This window comes from Lissotriton helveticus, chromosome 12 (assembly GCF_964261635.1).
Source record: "Lissotriton helveticus chromosome 12, aLisHel1.1, whole genome shotgun sequence".
Classification (NCBI taxonomy): Eukaryota; Metazoa; Chordata; class Amphibia; order Caudata; family Salamandridae; genus Lissotriton; species Lissotriton helveticus.
The window spans coordinates 544138674-544160655 of NC_136073.1; the positions used below are offsets into that span (position 1 = coordinate 544138674).

Below are 21982 nucleotides of genomic sequence, written 5' to 3' on the forward strand. Positions count from 1 at the left end.
GTTGCTGCACTGGGCATAGGACCAGCAAAAAAGCGAAAGCGGGCACTGGTTGTATAATTCTCCCTTCCTTAAGGAAAAACAATGCATAACTCTTCACAACTCCTTTCAAGGGCTTGCCTTCAGATGATTCCACAGTGTAACTTGGGTCATGGATTTATGCCCCACAACTTTCAAAGTTGCCCAGCCTCCACTAGCTTTTGTTAGTATAGGTCCCATCATACCTATGGAAGCCAGTTGGCATATGTGCTTAGAACCTGTATGTTTTGGTTTGTGTACATGTGCCCACATATCCATTGCTTTGTGTGCCTGTTTGTCTGTTAATCTGTGTGCAAAGGTGTCTGTATGTGTGCTTGGACGCCCAGAGTTCTGCTGTATTGATACCAACATTTCAGAAAAAGTAAATGAGAGAACTTGAAAAAAAACTGGGAGAAATTATTTTTTACCCATTGACTTTGATTGAAGAAAAGGCAATTATAGACCACAATGTGTACTATAAGTTCAATTCCAATGCCCAGCCGGACATGGAATATTTATTTTATAATTCTCAAAGATTTTTAGAGATTTTGAACACACAAAAGATAAAAAGGACACAGTCCTGTACCCAGTTTGAGGAAAGGAAAGGAGTTAGAAGAGGTAGGAGGAAAAGTTTTCAGGCAATAACTTTTTGGAGCACAAATATGGCCTGCATCTTAATACATCGTACTGCAAGCTCTACATATCAGTGACAGCAATATATTCACACAATGGTACAATTGCGACACTGTTTCTGAAACTCGAGGACGTTTCGATCCCTTGCCCCTATGAAAGCGGGAGAGAAAAACTACCACTGGGTCTGGGCTCCCAACGGCACAGCTTGCCACAAGCTATAATGAACAAAAGAGATGCACGTGCCGCTATTTACTTTGCCTGAACTATTTTCTCAAAACATCTGAACTAAAACACCATGTTTCGTGTGTATTATCACTTCTTTTATTTGTTTTATATTTTATTTTTATTTTCACCAATTTGGTATATCAATTTGCCAAATTCACATTTTTTTAAAGACCTTATGTACACAGAGAAAAACAACATTCATATTTACATTAGCAAAAAACAGTTTAAATATACAATTCAAAAAAGTTGAACATTCAAGCCACCATTCATTCGTCTAACATACCACAACAAACAACAAAAACAATATGCTTTTTAAATGAGTACTGGAATAAAATTATTCACAGTTAAGCCATCTACAGTTAGTATTCTCAAAGGGGATCTATTTTTACAATTCTTGAAACCCTTTCTCTATTTTTTGGCTTATTGAAAGGTCTACGCATTTCAAACTCGTATTATTTTGGAGTTCTCATCAGGACCGTTGTCTGTGAAGAAAGAAAGAAAACTTTCTTTAGGTCAAGCAAAATTGCTGCGGGGTGCTGCCTATTCCATCATGTCCGTCTTGTGTTGATTTACACCGTACCCTGCCTCTCCGCTCACTAAAAAAAGGCTCAGAGGGTGGTTGCTTTTAAAGTGAAGCGACTTATTTCTGTCCGTCGGTTTCTTATAGAGTGTTGTTACTAACCCCCCTTCCGAGGGGTAAACCTCAACATCCAAAAATGGAATTTTTTCTTTTGAATGGTCCGACTGAATTTGATTGAAGGCACTCTGTTGTTAATCCAATCATGAAATTTATTCAGATCTTCCTCTGTGCCTGTCCAAACGAAGAAAATATCGTCAATATAACGATACCAGTGTTTAAACCATTGTGAAAAGGGATTATTCTGATAGACACGCCCCGTCCCTCTAAGGTACGCAATGTTCGACATCTGTAACTTGATAGTCAAACAGGCAGACAGGTTTTCAATCTACAGGAACCATAAAATCTTTTTAAATCCCGTCTTTTTATTGATTCGTTTTATGCGGAGGCACACGAAACCCGGACATAGACGCCTGTGCTCTCCCGCCAGGTAAGACGCTTTCGTGCCTTGAGAGCCTTCCTTTTAAACATAATCCCACAATATTGGTGTTCATGGAATTCTCTCCCCCCCCCCCCTTTTTTTAGTGAGCGGAGAGGCAGGGTACGGTGTAAATCAACACAAAACGGACACATAAAATAAAGTAAGTGGTGAGCACATGTGATTTCTGAAAGTGGCTTTTCACATGAAGTGTGGCAGGTTATGTCATTGTATGATTCTTTTCCCAGATATTCTGTACACGTCGGGGGCTTTTTGATTCCGTCCACATTTCGAAATTCAAGAGGTAAGATAAGGAGGGTTTAGAATGATGGAATAGGCAGCACCCCCCAGCAATTTTGCTTGACCTAAAGAAAGTTTTCTTTCTTTCTTCACAGACAACGGTCCTGATGAGAACTCCAAAATAATACGAGTTTGAAACGCGTAGACCTTTCAATAAGCCAAAAAATAGAGAAAGGGTTTCAAGAATTGTAAAAATAGATCCCCTTTGAGAATACTAACTGTAGATGGCTTCACTGTGAATAATTTTATTCCAGTACTCATTTAAAAAGCATATTGTTTTTGTTGTTTGTTGTGGTATGTTAGACCTATGAAAGCGGGATCATCATCAGGACCAATAATAATCACCTGTATTAATGAAAAAAGCCTTGTGGTGGCTGTAGGATTGTGTGATGTAGTCTAGTGGTTGGGGGTGGAGTTAAAGGGAGGAGCAGGAACGGGAGGAGCTGGGGACAGGAACCAGGGCAGATAGAGTAGGGACAGGGTAGAAGCTGGATGTAGTGAATAAAGCTCCAGTGTAATTACAATCAGTGTCTGTGATTATTTGTAGCGCTATGCTACAACTGGCGACGAGGGTGGGGTGATCAAACCCATTGCCTGCAGAACCCGACGAAGACACCCTGTCCCAGGCAACGTGGAAGAAAACGCTGCCGAGTATTGTGAGCTGCTGTCTAGGGAGAAGAAGCCAGCAGCAGGTGACCCTGCCCCTCCAAAGACCGTGAGGGAGCTGAGAGGGACCGTGGAATCAGGCGCTGAACCGCCCGAGAAGAAAGAAACCGATCGCGCCGAAGCGCGACTCACGCCAGAAGCGTGTGCTGTGAGTGAGTCCTGGCAGTGCAGAGATCGGGAGCCCACTCCGACCCTGCCGTGCACCCCAGAGCGAGGGAGAAGTGACCCCAGCGTCGAGGACATCGTCCCCAAGGATTTGCCAACGAGCGCGACCGAGCGCCTGGAAGTCCGGGTTTGAGTGCCTGCCGACGGTGGAAATCTCACGCCTGATGCGTGAGCCTTAGCACGCCGTCGCAAAAGAAAGTGAGTCTGCAAGATAAGGCGGGAGCCCACCCCAACCTCACCTGATAGTAGCCGCAGTTGGAGAGAAGTCGATCCTGACGTGTGCTGCCCTCTGGAGCTGCCAGCCGGTGAGTCCAGAGTGAAAGGGGACCGAGTGAACCAGGAGAGAAAGCCTCGTGTGCCTGCAGTGACGGCGGCCATCTTAGAGTCAGGTGCCTCTCAGGACAGATCCCTTGATTGTTGTAGAGCGGCCATTTTGAAGTCAGGCACACAGCAACAGAAACAAGCACTGACCGGAGCAAATAAACAAGCATTGGCAGAAAGTAACAAACAAGCATTGACTAGAGCAAACAAACAAGCATTGGCGAGAAGAGACGAACAAGCATTGACGAGCAAATAAACAAGCATTGGCGAGAAGAAAAACAAGCATTGACTAGAGCAAATAAACAAGCATTGGTGACTGTAACAAAACAAACATTAACACATACAAACAAGCAGATGCAAGAAGCAGTCTAAGAAGACAAGCATTGACAAAGACAAGGAGAAAAATAGTACAACAAGCAGTGACAAATGTAAGTGAACTACAAGGACAGGCATTGGCAAGTCTAGAGGAACAATCAGCGGCAAATGTACAGGACCAAGCAATGGCAAAAGCAAATGCGCGAACACCGACTAACGAACAAGCCCGAGTCAGTGCAAGGAAGAAACAGCAAACAAGCACGAGCACCTACAAAAGCGATGCAACAAACATTGGCCAACGCAAGTGAGGAAAAGAAACGAGCACAGACACATGCAAGAGCTAGGTAGAAGCGACAAGTGGACCCAAATAATCACGAGCAGATGCAACGAGTATAATAAGATAACAAGCCCAAGCAAACGCAAGAGGCGTAATAAGGAAACATAAACAAGAACGGAAGAGAAGAAGCAAACAATCATAAGCAAACGCAAGCAACCGGTAAAGGTGGTGGTGAACACACACCGAAGAGCGTAAAAGGGAGAGGAGCTGCTGGACAGACTCGCATGAGATTTAGAAGAGGGCAAGACTGCGAAGACAGTCCCAGAATCAAGCACAATACACACTGAAGTGACTGGAGGACTTGCACTAGGGTAAAGGGAACGCCCGAACGAACAAAGATGTCAAACGCGCCCAGCATCACCGCGGAAGAGTCGGTAACCACCTGCCACTAGCATGCGACTCGAAAGAGTAGGAGCCCTGTGTCTAGCACCGTGCAGCTGAGTGGTGGACATCTTGGAATGCAAGAAACCTAAGCTTTATTCTCTGGCGCATTCTGTGATGGTTGTAAAGATTATCAACGTCCCAGCAAATGACCAGACCGAAGACCTCGACTAAAGAAGATCAGCTAAGAAGACGAGGAGCCGAGTGAACAGCCCGTGCCCTGCGAATATAATTGATCAGAATCCTCCTCTCATGGCGGGGGAAGAAGTAGCACAACGATTCAACCCCTGCCTTAAAGTACCACCCCCAGGGGTGCAGCGTGATACTTGGAGTCTGTGTCTCAAACGGAACCAATGGCTGGCAACATTGGGTGACTTCCTGGACGCCAATGGTGAACAAAGAGAGAGAAAATGTCTAATTCTACTCCTCCATCTGGTGGGTCCTGAGGGCCGCTGCCCAATCAGAACATTTTCCAAAGAAGACACAGAAATCTATGAAAGACTCCAAGAGAAGCTATGTGCCCATCTCTCCGCACAAGCAGATGTGGATCATGATCGCATCGTCTTCAACACAGCTCGGCAGGAACCAGGCAAACCATTGCCAACCTTCATCATTCGGTTGCAAAACCTGGTACAAGGCTGCCACTTCAACACCTTTACGAATGAGGACGCAGTTCGACTCCGGATAATTGAAGGCTGCGCAAACCCCGACACAAAGCGCAAGATCCTGCGAGAGCATTGGTCGTTAGAAGAAATCATTAGGAAGGCTGAAATCGAAATGCACGTCAAGGCAAGAGACAGATCAAAAGACCTAGCTCTGAAGGCAGAATGTCAAGATGCCTGGACAGATAAAACTCGGAAAACAAACAAAACGAAAAGGAGAGAGAGGGAAGGCAGACCAGTGAAAAGACAACGGGAGAGACAAAGTGACAAGGGAAGTGACAAGGAGTACTCCGAGTCAACCAGTCAAAGGACAACCCCAAGGAGTTCTTCACCCTCAAGGTGTCATTCAAAGTCTGATGAGGAGGGAGCGTCAAGTGGGACAGATCGCACTCCTGGACAAGATGGCAACCTGCACAACAGGAGGGTAAGGAAGACAAACTATAGAAGAAGAGATCAAAATGGTCAACACTGGAAATCGGCGCAGGAACACTCTTCGTCAAGTTGTGAAGATGAGTCCGAGGGAACATCCAGCAGGAGAACACACCACACCCGTATCATAGGTGTCCGAGCACCAAACAAAGGGGAAGAAGAAACAGGTCGCATAAGACGAACTGATCCTCCCCAACAACGAACAGGAAAAGACCAACGCATCAATGGCACCCGTGACAACGAAGAAACTGAGAAGAAGTCGTTGACATCGTGTGAGACGGGCAAAGATAAAAAACCTCGAGATCAAACACAAAGAACAAGCACGTGGTTGTTGAACAACTTCTCAAATGAAACAACACCAAAGACAAGTCAACAAAGGTGCCCGGAGCGCCTTAAAGACAACCCTGAGTTAAAGAACAACGTGTCACGGCCTACTCATTTCAGAAATCCATTACTCGATACACTCTCAAAAGAACGCTTTAAAAAGAATAGGGCTAGGAACTCCTCTGATTCAGAGAGCGCGTCTGTCCAATCCTGGAAGTCGACAAAAGACTTCTCTGACTCAGAAAGCATGTCTGTCCAATCCCTTGAGTCGACTGAGTCATGGTCCCGACAACAGCCATGGCGTCAACCACCCGAACGCACCATGGAGCCAAAGGACATCCTTCCAGTTAAAAGCAACATGTCCTACACTAAGGTCTCTGAATACTCAGTCACTCCACAAGACAACCTGTCATGTCAGTCACAAGTACATCCAGGCATAGTTCATACACCATCACCCCTGAAGGGGTCCGCGAGGCTGACTCAAAGGGCCTACAAAAGGAAAACAGAGATAGTGGACCTTAGTCACCGGTTGGGAAGGGATCAGCCAGTCACTCCGCAAGGAAAGCCGGACGTGTCAGCAGAGAGAGATCATCATCGGATGAGAGAGAAACATGCCTGTGCACAGATGGCCCAAGAGTTCGCCAGACAACCCGAGGCCGCGAATGAGTTACCGAACCAAACCAAGACAATCTCTTCAGATAGTACCGTACTGTCTGGTATACATGACCCTGAACTGGAGGGCAGTGTTGCCCTCGACCGGACAAGACAAAAGGAAGTAAAAGTAGATGCGGGTGCTCGGAAGAGAACCAGAACATTATCCACTCATGAAAGAGATCGAGCATCTGAGCCAACAGCAGTTACACCACAAGAAGGAAACATGATGACTGCGGAATGTGAGAGTAAACAGTTCACACGCAACGTAGTCAAGTATGCCCTGACTAAGACAACGGAAAGATTGACCAAAGCCAAGCCCACCACTGATTCGACACTACTGAGGCTTGAAGAACAGACTGTCCGCCGACCCGTGTGGTGGATTGAAGAATTGCGAACACTGTGGAAATTAAGCTCATTTTGTTAAGAAAGGGGGAGATGTAGGATTGTGTGATGTAGTCTAGTGGTTGGGGGGTGGAGTTAAAGGGTGGAGCAGGAAAGGGAGGAGCTGGGGACAGGAACCAGGGCAGATAGAGTAGGGACAGGGTAGAAGCTGGATGTAGTGAATAAAGCTCCAGTGTAATTACAATCAGTGTCTGTGATTATTTGTAGCGCTATGCTACAGTGGCGAGAGCTCGAACGCCACGGGTTCAAGTGTCTCAAGTCGCTCAATGTAAATTACGTTGAAACGCGACCCTGCTGGTGAAAGTACAAACAGGGTCTGGTTGGGAAGATGATGCTTGTCCTGAAGGGGAATGGAGCAGTATATTCAGTGAATCAATGTTTAGGCCCGCAATGCGATGCCTAGCGTAGCTTCAATGGCGTCGTTGGCGCGATGGTGCTACGATCCGGTCGTGCATAGTAGCAGGGACCTGCTACTATGCACGACCTGATCGAAGGACCATCGCAGAAGGACCATGCTGAAGAATAAAGATGTGTATTACAGGGCTCCATATGTTAGAGCTCCATGTATGGCGTATTAATTTGTGTGCTCCTGAGCTGAGGTGGGTGCTACAGCTGTTTCTTAATATAATACAAAAGCCAATACTTTGTCTTCCTCTTAGGGCTGCCAACTTACTTCCAAAAAACATACCAGCAATTTAACAAAGTTTTGCTATTCTGCAACATCCATGCGCTGGTAGCTGAAAACGAATTTGTGTACAATTGCCTGGATTCTTTTGTAACATAACTAGTCAACTCTGAAGCGATTTAGAGAGTTCTCAGATTGTTATATTTTTTTCACATGGTAACTGTTGTAGGCTTATGCTTCATGTGGGTAAACATACCGAATTTCAGTGCTTTTCCTAACGTTTTACCGGCCTGGAGTTAAAATTACAGGCCAGACTGGAACAAAACAAAAAAAAAAAACACACAGTCCGGAAAGAACCCTACTTCTGTTGCACACCTGCACATTACATTGAATTTAGTTGAGTTTACCCCCGTTTATTTTAACAGACAAAATACTAACTAAACACGCAGTATTACTTTGTGGTCGAGAACACTTCCTTTAAAGTTTCACTTTTGCTTTGCGGCTTCCTTATCTGGAGAGGACACGCCTTAAAATGGATTGACAGCAGAACGTTGCTATCGGCTCGTCTGCACTGCTGTCAGCTAGCCAATGGCCGTGTCGCATTTGCAAACTTGGAAGAAGTGGGCTATAAACATGCAACTTCCTTGTTTAGAGTTTTGCTGCGAGTAAAGAAAAACAGCTTACGTTTCATAAAGCACCGATCCGTAAAAATGAAAGAGCTGAACACTGAAGCAGCCGAAAACCTTTTCCTGGACTACATCGCGTACTATGAAGAAAGGTGGCTTCAAGGAAAACTGACCCCGTGCAACGAGGAAGCCACGAAGGAGAGAGCTAAACACATCTTACTGCCTGCTTCCTGCCTCTCTGAGGAGTTTGGCGGGGACAGCCTGTATAGTATTATTGCGACCCATTTACAGAAGCGTAACGACCAAGAAGGGGACAGTTTGAAAAATGTGATACGGGCTTTTGAATTTATGGAGCTTGTGTCTGTCAACTTGTTCCTTTCTCCCTGGAGAAAAGAAATAAGGTCGCTGAAGGTAGGACATGCCATATGTTGCAGTGTGTGGTGTTTTTTTTTTTAAATTGTAAATTTAACTATTTTCAATCCATTTCCTTATAAGTGCAGTGATTGTGTAAACGGTAACATTTGTTCAGGGCACAAAAAAGTAAAATCTACTATGTGTTTATATGTATATAGAGAACTCTAATCACTAGTATATGCATAAGAGTATATCCATTTGTATCTCTTCCTTGAGTGACTTTACATCTTGTACATTTGCAATTTTTTCTGTTTGCATCTTTTATGTAACGCATGTAATCCTAAGTCCTTATGTTTTGCAACTGGTTCTTATGTAAAGCGCTCTGACACCTTCGGGTAAAGTTCATGCTATATAAAATCGCATTAAATAAAATAAAAATAAAATAAATAGTTAATCAGTATGCAAGTGGCATTGCAACGCGTGGCATCACGGCGCGTAACATCACAGCACGTGACATCACAGCACGTGACATCACTGGAACTGGCATCACAAGAAGTGATATCAGATCTTAAGCCCTCACATATATGTTTAGCAGGTGTATCATGAGTACATTGGAGCACATTTCGAGTATACTTGCAAACCTCCTGATTTAGGCAGAAGATTCACACTTGTGTAAGCTAAACATAAAACTATGTTACCTTTTTGTCAGCGTGAAGCTTACTATAGCCATAGTGCTTTAACAGAAATAGTGATATTTAAATTATTACAAAGCCTCCTCAAGGGCAGTAAGCGTATATACATGCTATTTATTTAGTGGAAATACTGGGAAAGATCTACACATCTGACGTTCTAACAGTGCATGCATATCTCCTAAACAGAGCCTGAACCAAGTGAAAAGAAGCTGCCTTTCTTAAGTATGTGTGAAGTGCAACAAGGTGCAGGCCTTTGTTTCCTCTCTGCTGCATTTGCATCAGGTGTAAGGCTTCTGACTGCTGCAGCCAAGAAACTCCAACGAAAGGAGGGAGGCCTGATGACCCCTGAGACTCAGCCTTTGTTAAGGGCTCAGCAGGAGTCAGAAATAAGAGAGGCCCGTCCCCGCCTGCACGTAGTTGTGATCGAAACCAGACAACAACGTGCAGGCTCTGCTGAATGTGTCCCGGTGTTTGGAAATCACGCTGGGACAAATTCAGCATCTTTTTTAGTGGGGACAAACTTCTTGGCAGAGTGGACGGCATCCACCCTGAGAAAGAAGTGGGGGGACGCCGTCCACCCGCATGGACCCCCGACTCGTGCCCTGCATTTGTTGGTCTCTTCCAGGTCAGACTTGTGCTTTCAGTATGTATTTTAGGAGGGTTTTTTCCCACATATTTGATTGACCCTCTTTCTCAGTGCCGTGTAAATGTTCGGTTGTACTTGACAGCATGGATATCATGATGTGTAGCCTGAGGAACCCTGGTTCAGTTGTAATACATAGAAAAAAATGAAAAATTGTAGTATAAGGCATCAAACTTTTCCTAGTAGGGCGCAGAATACTCAGGCTGCTTAGTCTTAATTCCACTGCGTGCCTCTTTCTTCCACCACCCAACTCTTCTGTCTCTTTATCTCACTCTTGCAAGTTCCTTTTTATCCCTACTTTATTCTTTTGTAACTGTTTCTTTTCTGTTTTTTATGCCTCCTCTAGCAGTTTTCTGCCTTTCGTGCTCTTCTTGCTTTGGGCCAAAGGGACAGATTTCTTTTTTGGCTGTTGGGCCATTATTTAACGGGACGACAGAGTAAATACCTCAGTCGCCATGGCGTAGATCCAGACCACTGAATATATAAATGACTGCTAATCCAGTGCTCAATTAGAAAGCATTGGCAGGAACCGCCGTCACAGCGGTTCCTGTCGGTTCAATCTGATTTTTGGTGCAGGGCTGTGTCACCATGATACAACCCTTCAGCAAACAGTATGCTTTTTTTATTTACTAAAGGAAAATCCCAAAACGGTATGTTCTTTTCAAAAATAAAAAAAGCAATGCCTTCGCCATGGTAGTCCTCTCTAATAACTGGCGGAACATGATTTGTTTTTTCTCTCCCTCACCACCAAGATTTTCCAGGCGGTGACAGACAGTAAAAAAAAAAAAAGATTTCTTAATGTCCTTCATCCTGATTTCAAGAGTTGCAGTGCACACCGTTTTTAAACATCTTCCTTCGTTTTGCCATTTGAATTCAATTGTCTTCCTTTTGCGTGCTGCCTGGATAGCGCGATTGCCCTGGTATCACGCAGAGTGCTTCTATTGGGATGGGGGGGGGGGGAGTTTCCTTCCATATCCAGGTGCACAGCATTATTAGCGATAATCATCAAATGTTATCAACAGTTGTCGAGATTCAACAATAATTGTTCCTTGTAATCCAGAGATTTATTGTAATCTTATTTATTTTTGTTGTTCAAATCACTCGTGCGACATGTATATTTTAACAGTTTCTCATGCACAGATATGCCCATCCGAGCCTTTGTCTCGACACGCTATAAAACATAAAACATCCTCAGTTGCGAAATTGCTGTTACCCAATGCATTTCGGGCTTTAGTCATTAGCCCTTCCTCAGGGGTTCACTACAAATGAAAAAACATCGCCATTAAAAAGTGGCCTCAAACCGCTATATTCGACATTACATATTATTTTACACAGACTGCAATACTATCTTCTCAGAATCATCCTTGTTCCGCACTTTCCCTCTAAAAGCAGTGCGCTGTGCTACCGCTATCTCGCTTCAAAAGAACCATCATTTTAACCTCCTGCCCTTCATATTAAGATGTTAACCCTTACATTCACTACAAATCCTTCAGTAAATCACTAATTCTCCCGCCCTAAAATTCTCCTAATCTTTTACCTGGTCTTAAACCCTCAAAACAATGTTTTGAGGATTTAAGACCTCAAGTAGTTCTCTAGTGGGAGGAAGATACCAATGTTGACCAGTTCACCTTCAACAATTGGACTTCTTGGTAAGGTTTGCACAAGATGTCCAAGGGGATATCCCCTGTTTGTTATGGGGAGCAGGGCAGTCGATGGGAAATAGCAGTGGATGGTGCAAAAAGGAAAACAAATGGAAAAGCTGAAGTTGAACAGCTGATCTAGATGAATTTGATGTGTAGTTATGAGGCATAACTTAACCAGCATGTAGTGGTGGTAATACTATTAGCAGCTGGAATGTGAATTATCTGTTTATTAATGAATCTTAGAGAACCTGTGGATTGCTGGAATAGACATTGCTTCCACACGAAACTCACACACCTAGGTACCCATGGAGACTTCCATTCTGGCAATGGGAAGAAGAATGAGACCGCTAGAATTCTGTGAAAAAACAGAGAGTTTTTGTTTGCCTTAACCCGTTCCGTGCTCCTGTCGGCCGTTGGCCGACGGGAGCACCACCTCGCGGGTGCTGCCGTCGGCCGACGGAGCCCCGCCCACTCAATAGAACGACCGCACCGCAGCAGAAAAAACGCTGCGGTTAAGGCGTTAATAGCATAGTATAACATTTTATTCACATTTCAATTTATCTGAAAATTCTCTGCTGAGATTTTTTTTAAAATTCCAGTAGAAAATGAGAAAGGAACAAATGATGGACAGAATGCTGAACAATGCAAACTTTCACCCCCCAGTCACGAAGATCTGGGTTTAATCCATCATTTATTTGCTCGCCACGCCACCCAAGTTTGGACCTAGCCATATGCAAATCGGTCTTGACCCTGTGCCTCATGGGAACAGTCCAAACCGAACTGCCGGGCCAGGTCCTCCCTAGACCGGAAACAAGCATCCTGGGACCAGTTTCGGGGCAGCACCCTTCATCTCTGAGTGCACGTGAAGCAACCACAGATTCATTATTTTTTTTCTGCACATATAACTTTATGGAATGCTCAGGGACTAGGTCGAGGCAACCATGGGCAATTCCTTTTTCAGCTCATTGAACATTGCACTTTTCTTCTTTTTGTGTCAAAAACGAACGTTGTAATGCTCCTATCATTCCTGTTAAGTGTGCAACCGTGGGACCTTTCTCCACTGGTCTTTACGTACTGCACCTCTCTTTCTCGCATGTCATAAATTAATGTCACCTCACTCTTGGCATACTTGATATGTGTTGCTCACATTAGGACTCTCCATGCTTGCTTGCAGACTCTAAAAACAAACTATTGCAGAGCACTCTGGGACAGATTTTAAAACAATCTATCCCTTGTTTTGTTTTCATTGTACTGCTGCACTATGCAGAATGCTGGGAGATGACATCTGAAGCAACCCTGGGATTCTCATTTATTGTCTCTTGCACAGTGCACTTTTTCCGTCCCTAAAACAACTGTCATAAACGCTTGTCATTTATCAAAAAAGCTGCTTTGCGCATGGCATTTTATCTTATATTGCCTATTGTTGTAATGGGTATCTTGGTTTTAATTGCTGCTTTGCTTGATTACCAATTAGATGTTGTTTGTTGAGGTTTTAATTAACTGCACAATTGACTATGAATACTTGCAATCCTTGGTTTCGCCAGGGTATATCATTGCAAAATGCAAGATATTCCCTGAAATCTTTGAGGGACTGTAAGATTACATTTCAGCCTACAATATAAAAAGCCTTACTGATGCCATGAAAAACTATTACTTGAAAGAACATTGTACATATAATTTTCCAGAAAGCAATGACATTTGTGACTATGCATAATTGTATAACCTGACTCCCCCAGCCACTAGGCATTCCCTCATGTTACAGCATGAGTGACATAATTTATTATATCAGCTACTACGTTACCAACAACATCAGTAGTGTTTGCTACATTAAAAAGTGGGTTTGAAAAGCTGTGTTATATAATGTATGCTGTGCACACTAGGCATCAGCTTAAGCCAAAATTGTGTGATCATTTTCATGATGCACTTTCTCGAAACCTAGCTGACAGAAACCACACCGTACTGTTATGACTGGGTCTCGTGATAGGGAAGCGGGACATAGCCAAGGCCGGAAAGACAACAAACCACAGTCTTTGGAACGGTGAAAATCTGAGCTAGACCAGCTGCATGAGCCTGGAAATCCCTCTATAGAATGCCAAGGGCTGCCCACTTAAAAATTACAAAATATGGGCTGAATGGTGTCTTTACCGGGGTATCACTTTTCAAAGGGTTGGAAACCCTCATCACTCTCTAGAGCAGAGTTCTTATCTCCAGAGTCGGTCCTGGAGGGCCGGATCCATGCCAGATTTTTAGCGTATCCCCATTTAGATTAATGTAGGTATCTAAAAAATCTGGCATGGATCAGGCCCTCCAGGACCGACATTGGAGAACCCGGCTCTAGAAGACGTAATCCAGATTTATAGTAACAAAGCATGAGCTGGGGACCCGGGGTTGAAGGGGCTGAAAACATTGTTAATTCTTGCTGCAGTTTGGGGGAATCTGCTTCTGTTATGTTTGTAATGTTAAGTTGAAGGCTCAGGCAGTTGGGCATCTGCTGTTTTGTATGGTCAATTGCGTAAAAAAGTCTGACGTTCCAAAAACGAACAAGATATTGTTATGAAAAAAAAAGGAAAACTTAACTGATTCACTTTTGTGCATTCATTAACATGTGTTTCTATTATTGTATTTTTCAGACATTTACTGGCAGTTTTGTCTACAATGTTCGATCTGTGCTTCCAGAAACTGTAGTGAAAGGAATTTTACAGAAACTAGGCTACAGTACACTAAAAGCAACTGAGTTCATACTCACACAAAAGATAGATGAACAGAAGAGCCAAAAAATTGCTTTTGAACTATTTCTGGCAAGAATTGAATGTGAACTAATCGTGGAATTGTCAAATGGAGGAAAAACGTGCAACCTTTTAAAGTTCCTGAGAACAAGGGCAGCAGTTACTGGAAAGAACGGGGTTGAAGAGCAGGAGAACCAAACAGCCTTTAAAAATGAGCCTCCAAGTTTGGGTAATGCAAACATAAAAAAGACAAATACGTGTCCAATATCCAAGCAGAGATTATTAAACAAAGACGGCCTGCCACCTGAAGCAAGAGGCAGCAAAGTGGGAGGCCATTTTGAAGCTGTCAAGGTTACTGTGACAAGCACCACACAAATGTATCAGTCAGAAACAACTGGAGGTTTAGTGGTAGATAGCAAGGAAACATACAACACCAAACAATCCCCAGACCGTAATGCTAGAGGAAAAGGGTTGCTCATTTCACACTCAGATGAAAGGAGGAGCAATAAATTGACACACTGTTCAGAATTACAGTGTCATACGAAGAACAGCCAAGATCTAAGCTCTTCTACGTTGACAGAAGATATAAAGATTAGCAGTAAACAGTTGAAGTCGCCTAAAACAGCAGAAAAAACAACAATGGACAACAGTGGAATTGATGCTACTAAACCCACCAATAAGATGGGCTGCAAAGAAATGAGCCCTTCTGAGTCAACAGAAAACAAATGGGCGGACAACAAAGGATTGAACACTTCTAGATCAAATGAAAACATGGAAGTAGACCGCAAAGTACATGACACGTCTAAATCTGAGAGCATAAAGATAGGGATTGAAGGACATACTGACTTCAAATCAAAGAAAGATAGAAATATGGACATCAACGTAAAGGACCTTTCTGAATCTGTTGATATAACAAAGACGAACAGCAGAATAATGTCAGATTCAGAATCCGCTCAGTACATCAGGGACAGTATAGAAACAGTCCAGTCAGATTCATCAGCAGATATGAGAAACAAGGAAGTAACACACATTTCCAACTCAGCTTCCAAGAACTTTGGCGTAGGCTCCACTGGCCATAATACAGACGAATCGCCGGCCTCCAAAAGCCTTGCCGCTGAATGTTTCCATTCTACCCGTTCAGAGAGTGAGGAGTTCCTAACGCAATACAGTGATATTAACATCGGCCGAAAACCTCTTTTTAAAGACAATTGCCATCAAAAGTACAAAAAACTCAAAGAAAGTAAAAGTGGACCAGGCCTTGGTGCAACCGTGCTAGAGGAGACGTCCACTGCTGAACCTAATCCGCTAACATTGTGTGAAAATGGGTATCAGACGTTTGACTTTTGTACTGACGCTAAAGTTGATGCCAGATCAGATGAACCTAAAGCTGTTTCAGAAAAATGTGATGTTGAAGGTGGCTCGACCTTCCTTACAGGAAGCCCATTGTTTAAACCACTTGCTACCGAAACCGATGTTGTAAAAAAAGAAAATACTTTGTCGCCCACCTTTATCCATGTTGCTCAACCAAATGTATCCAATAAAGACGATAATGAACTGGCCTCATTAATTAGCAAGTTAAACATTAATGAACATGTGGAGGGAAATTTGCAATATCCTGTGGAGGAATCGACAAGTAATGAGTCTGAAATTCTCAAAAACAGTCCTCGGAGAAATACCAAAAAGACAAAACAAGCCATGATAAATAATTCAGATCCAATTTTTGACTATCCCGGTCAGAGCAATGTTTCTAAATGTGATCATATTTTAAAAATGGCTGTGCACCCCAAAGAGGTCCACTGCGGATCGACAGAAATACCAGGCATTGACAGGACAGCTACTGAAAAGCCTTCAGAGAACCTTGGAGAAGTCAGAGAACCACCCAGGATGACCTACATTCCACCTGAAGGTTATATAAATCCGCCATTTAATGATAGTTATGAGAGTGCACATTTTTCCCCAGAAACAAAAAGTGAACAAGATCCATCAACCATGACAATGCCTGTTGGTGATTATATTCTCCAAATGGCAGAATACACAAAGGAGGACTTTGTGGTAATTAGCCATTGCAGTGCCTCCAATGACTAATTGGGGAAGTGCATGATCGGCTTACTTGACATTCATCTATCAACCTTTTGTCATTTGTCCTGTATTGTATTACCTTCTTCTGTTGTTTGACTACAACTGTGTTAAGTGGCTGAAGCACTGGATCTGTGACAAGTTCGCTATAAATTGCAACACAGACAACATTTTGACCCCACTGAGAGGTGAGGTGTGCCTGCGTATGCCAAGACATTCTAAGACTTGTTGATGTGTGCACAAATAACTAGTCATATTTCAATCACCACGGCAGTCCACCATGCACCTTGCCACTTCTTGGATTAGCTGTCTTTGCCACTTTCCAGTTCCCAGTCTGCAGTGATATTTACAGAGAGTCTGCCCCTACCTCAGAAAAGTTCAAAGCGTTTACAGTTTGCTGCTTAAGTAGAAGTACAGTTTTTGGACAAAGACGATTGTTAAGAAAGTTTTTTACTAGGCATTTTCAGTGCCGCTGATATTTTTACAGCGGTGGACCAGCCCTTTCTATGCCTATTCACGTTGTAATGGATACAAATATCTCCTACAAAACATCATATTCTAACACTTTTCTGTTTGAATAGATTATGATAGCATATTTAAAAAAGAGTTGCCTTAAAAAAGACTTTTGAGCTTGCAGGAAAAAAAGTCTGATTGAAGAGTAGCAAACTGGTACAAAAGGGATTGGATGAAGAACAGAAACTTGTGTGAAGAGCATGTGTCTCCGGGTGAACCAGAAGGGAGAAGCAAATAAAGATGGAAGGAGAGTGACTGTGGACAGGGCATAGATCTGAAGGAAAGGCGCCAGTGAATCTACAGATGAACATAGTAAGAGGTCACTTTCACTGTGACTGAGACTGAAGGACGCAAGGAGCAGAGAATAGTGGCCGGGCTGAACTGGCCATGAGTTGGGTGTCAGGAGGAGTAGCAGAAGGGGCACGAAAGAGAAGCATACACAGATGGCGCGTAGTGACGATCAATAAAAATGGGGAGGAGCAGAAATCTCCAATAATCACAAGGGAATTTATATGTGCAAAATTCATATTTGCAAAGTTAATGCTATGTGGATTTAAAAACAAAGTGGAATATTTTTTTTGTGCCATTCGCTTCATGTTTTGCCCACACTGGCTTTATAAAACCTAGATTTTCAGCATTGGTCACGTTCCAGTGGCCATCGTAATCGCCATGCAGGCACAACTAGGAGATCAACCGCAAATGTTCCGGCAGTGTGTTTGATTCACCAGCAACTCACATTTATGATTGAAGGTCAAACACTGCAGCCTTTGTCGAATAGTTAAAAAAAAATCCCATGTAGCTGCCGCAGTGGGTGTTAATGCATTCTCGATTAAGGTCACATGCATTAAAGTCAATAAAGGTTTCTCTCTTTTCAAGGGCCGTAGATGCAGTCAAACGTAGCTGACCATTCTTAGGGCACATGCCCACTCGGTTTTGTTATTTTTATTTCCAAACCCATCCTTCAAACAACTGTAGACGCAACAAGTGAGAATATCAAGGAAGTGCTATAACCTTTAGTACATTATATTTTTGGGTGGGATTTGATCTAGCAGAAGTATTTTTGGTTATGTGATTGGTTAATTTGTATTACAAGGCTGTGTGTTAGAAAAAATAAATATGGGTATAAAGAGTTTCATGGAACCTATTATACATATTATTACAAATTATGTTAAATTAAAGAAATAAAATGATTTATGTTGATTAGTTAAAAGACAAACCTCTGTGCTTGCCTTCTTACATGCAGCATTTTTAATGTTTTCAGTGTGAGACAGAAAATAAAAATCACATCCAGTCACAATGGATTTGTCCCTAAAGTTAACCTTCTGACAACACACCTTCCCACCATTCTTTCACATTCTTGTTCTCCCAAGATTTAAAAGTAGCTTGGTGAAATTCAAAACTTACGGCTCAGAACCTGAAATTGCTACTGTGTGAATAAGTGAAAAATATTGCATGGAGTGCTATTTGTGTATAACACTTAAACATGTAATAATAACTTGCATTATGTAATCACTTTACTGCATAACTGTTTCAATAGTAAAAGGAAAAATTTAGATAAGTAGAGAAAATAACCCAAACAGTATGTGAGAAAAATAAGAAAACAGACTCGGTCAAATGCCACGGGCGAGGATCTGGATTGGGGCTACCCAAAGTATGTTTAGTCTTGACAGGAGTTCACATAAATTGTCTTGCTAGACAGTTTCCATACATACAAGAAAACAGTAATGCATTACTTTGGTAAACAGGCCCACAAGTCCTTCAATAGCTAACCTCCGGGTTATTTTCCAATCAAATCACACCAATACCAAGGTTGCTGTTCAACTAGACCCTGCAAAATGTTGACTTCTTGCCACTTTCCTACACTTGGTCCTGTTCAGAAAAAATATCCATCAGAGTTCTAAAAGCACACAACGTCCAGTTGTGTTTTAAAAGCACAGCAATTGATTCCATCCAAAGTTATGTTGTGTTGTGTCTTTATGTAACACAATGGATTGGCTACTTGGCACAGCAGCTCAGGTGATGCACCCTCACCTCCGAGAAGCTGTCAGTCAGGCGGGTACCAATTCAGGCAGCACAGCAGTCCTCTGAGTACTCCACGGAGCAGTTCTTTCCTTGGTCAACAGGAACTTGGCAATGAAACAGTAAGTGACCTACCTTTATACTATCAAAGCAGCAGGAGATGTGGATCGACTACCTGCACTTTCAGAACTGGTTTCTGGTGCTTTTCCTTTTAAGTGTCTTCTTCAGACTGCTAGCCAGGCACAACTTTTATGCACACTGATGCTCCTCATAAGAAGGAAGTTTCCTGCCTGGAGCACCCACAACAAGGGAACAAAGAGGTGTGAGCTTTCTGCACCTTTCATCAGCTGCACTGATGAGTGATTAAGACAAAAGAATGGTCTCGCCGTGAACAATAGAGGCAGCAGTTCCACCCTTCACTCCAGCAGTATTTCAAATGGCAGTGCTACAGAAAGGCTGAACCAAAAGGCCAAAAGGCTCAGCAATAGGCCTAATTGAATTTCTAAAGAGGCCTTGTCTCCACCATTCAGCTTCAGGAATGTCAGAAATGCACTTCCACTGTCTGAGAAAACACCCTTGCCTCCCTCTTGTGCAAAGGGCAGACGAGGGGCACCCATTATGGTATCCAAGGCCCTTTATTATCTTAGTGCCAGGATGTAGGTAAGTACATAGAAGCAGAACTTGACATGATTGGACCAGTAGGTCTCCATTCCAGTGAAACCGATAAAAAGGTCTGGCCACAATTATGGATTCGTAAAACGAGGTACCACCACTCTATGAGCAGGGACAGTACTCTACTGCTTGTGTAATGAAGGCATTCTTGGGGTGCTCCTTCAGGTACCCCACAGAGCATTCCAGGACCTCACCTATGTCAAGGGACAGACCTATGCCTCTGCACACACACTGAATTAAAGTGAGGCTAGGTCCAAAAATCAGGATTCCAGATAACAACAGTCAGAAGTTCAATGCATAAAACACAACTGCACACTATGCAGGGGACATTCCCGCACCAACATTTAATGTTTCCAGTATACCTAGAGTAGGCTTTGGGTCAGCTTGCCCATCTCAGATGTTTCCTGATTTGACGAGGACTTCCCTCCCTTTATTTGTGTGTCCTATCGAGTAGCATTTCTGTCTCAATGTTTTGATTGGGTGACTTGTATCCTTTCACTACTGATGCTAGCTGCATTCTGGGCACTTTTTTATCCATTAAGCACTGAATGGGAGTGCTTGTGTTTTCTTGCTTTCCCCCAATGTTTTCCTTGCCCTTGCTCACGATTTTTCTTGGTCCACTCTCCCACCCTACTTATCTATAGCTTTCCCACCCTGCTTTTTTTCCCTCTTTATTTTAATTTTTTTAATTAGACACCCCAACACCTTTGTTGTCCCTTATCCTTGCTCTGACATCTCGAGGTTTACTTGCCCCTATCCATACGACCATTGCCATGCCCCTCCCCTCCCCTTCACATAATTAGTTTTTTAACTAGTATTATTTTTTATTTATCTTTGGAGGGGGTCCTGCAGTTGCAGTATACAGAAGGCCATTCATTTATTGAAATTTGCTTTTGCACAAATGTAATTCATTATTTTATTTTATTATTACTGCTCCAAGATTGGAACATTAAATTTAAAAAATGGTGGCTGTGACATGAAGAACGCCCACGCCTTCATCATGAAGCATGCACATCCATGCTTGTTGACGGAAGCTAGTGCATGCATGCATCATGATGCCGTATGTACGTGTACATACATTCTGTTTAAAAGTGGGCATCCTGGAAACGTTTCCTAAAATAGGAAATGAATTCCAAGAAAAGTGGACCTGGGTACACATGCTATGCCAAACCAGCATTCTCATAACCAACAGCTCCGCTATTAAAGTCTATACCTATGGGTTTTGCTAATGCCTGTTCAAATTAGCAACTGAGTCACATACATAACACAAAATGCAATAGTATGTGCTTAATACTAACACAGTCAGGGAACCCTACAAATCTTCTGCTGCATGGGAAACATTTGGGAGCTTGATAGTATTAAAAAAGTATTTGTTCTTCCTGAAGTTGCCTAGTGGGGGAAAACATAATGAGGTGTATTTAGTGCACTGACACCAGAATCCCTTCATAAAGAGACTGAGTACATGCTTGGTATGCTTAATTGACACTTCTTTCAGGGGCAACGTCCCAATATGAGGTCCACCTTGAAAAAAGTATCAAAATGTCTTTCACGTCCCATAATACTGAATACCCCAGTTGAGGAGATCCCACCAAAAGAATGCCTTTTATGAGTCAGCAGATGAGCTCCATTTACAGGAAGATGAGTTGCTGATAAAGCTAATCTGTGACTTTCTTACGCTAAACAAGAAATTACATTTGCTATCTGTCACGACTGCTCTGCAACCGATTGCTTATGCATACTGGGCGGAAAAAACCTAGCATAAATGCTGCCTGCACTGTTGGAAGAGTGCTTCACGTTTTAGTTGACGTGCATGTGTCTTCTGCCCTTTACTCACCTTCTGCTTCCGGGTGCACCATGTCGCAGTCATCGTCTCCGGCGGGCTGTATTTCGGCGACTCTCCTTTCTACATGTATCTGGAACCTGCATCTTCAGAAACTTGAAATAAAGCACATTAAAGGACATTTGAAAGTGCCGGCTTGGCAGTTCGGGCTGGACTGTTCCCACGAGGCACAGGGTCAGACTGATTTGCATATGGCCATGTCTGAACTGGGGTGGCAGAGTGGGCTAAAGAATGGTGATGGATTAAACCCAGATCTGTTGACTGGGTGTGAGTGTTTGATTGGTTCAGATGCTCCGTCCATCACCACCCCCTTTTGTACCACTTTGTTCGCCTTAAGTTGGCAGGGTATGCTCAGACGTGAGTCCCTTGCTCACTTTGCCACTGGATTCAAGCAAGCCGGGCTGAAGACGGCTGAAATGCCAGAAACCGGTCCTCGGAAGCTTGTTTCCGGTCCAGGGAAGGCATGGCTTGGCAGTTCGGGCTGGACTGTTCCCATGAGGCACAGGGTCAGACTGATTTGCATATGGCCATGTCTGAACTGGGGTGGCAGAGTGGGCTAAAGAACGGTGATGGATTAAACCCAGATCGGTTGACTGGGTGTGAGTGTTTGATTGGTTCAGATGCTCCGTCCATCACCACACCCTTGTTTACCACTTTGTTCGCCATAAG

The 21982-nt window shown here is 43.2% G+C and overlaps 1 protein-coding gene across 1 annotated transcript; it reads left to right on the forward strand.

Moving 5' to 3' along the window:
• The first annotated feature begins 8068 nt into the window (after positions 1-8068).
• LOC144799570 (uncharacterized) lies at positions 8069-17998 on the forward strand. Its single transcript, XM_078670940.1, has 2 exons — positions 8069-8546; positions 14098-17998. Exons 1-2 carry the CDS (start codon positions 8220-8222, stop codon positions 16276-16278), a joined length of 2508 nt encoding a protein of 835 aa, XP_078527066.1. The 5' UTR covers positions 8069-8219; the 3' UTR covers positions 16279-17998.
• Positions 17999-21982: the final 3984 nt, after the last annotated feature.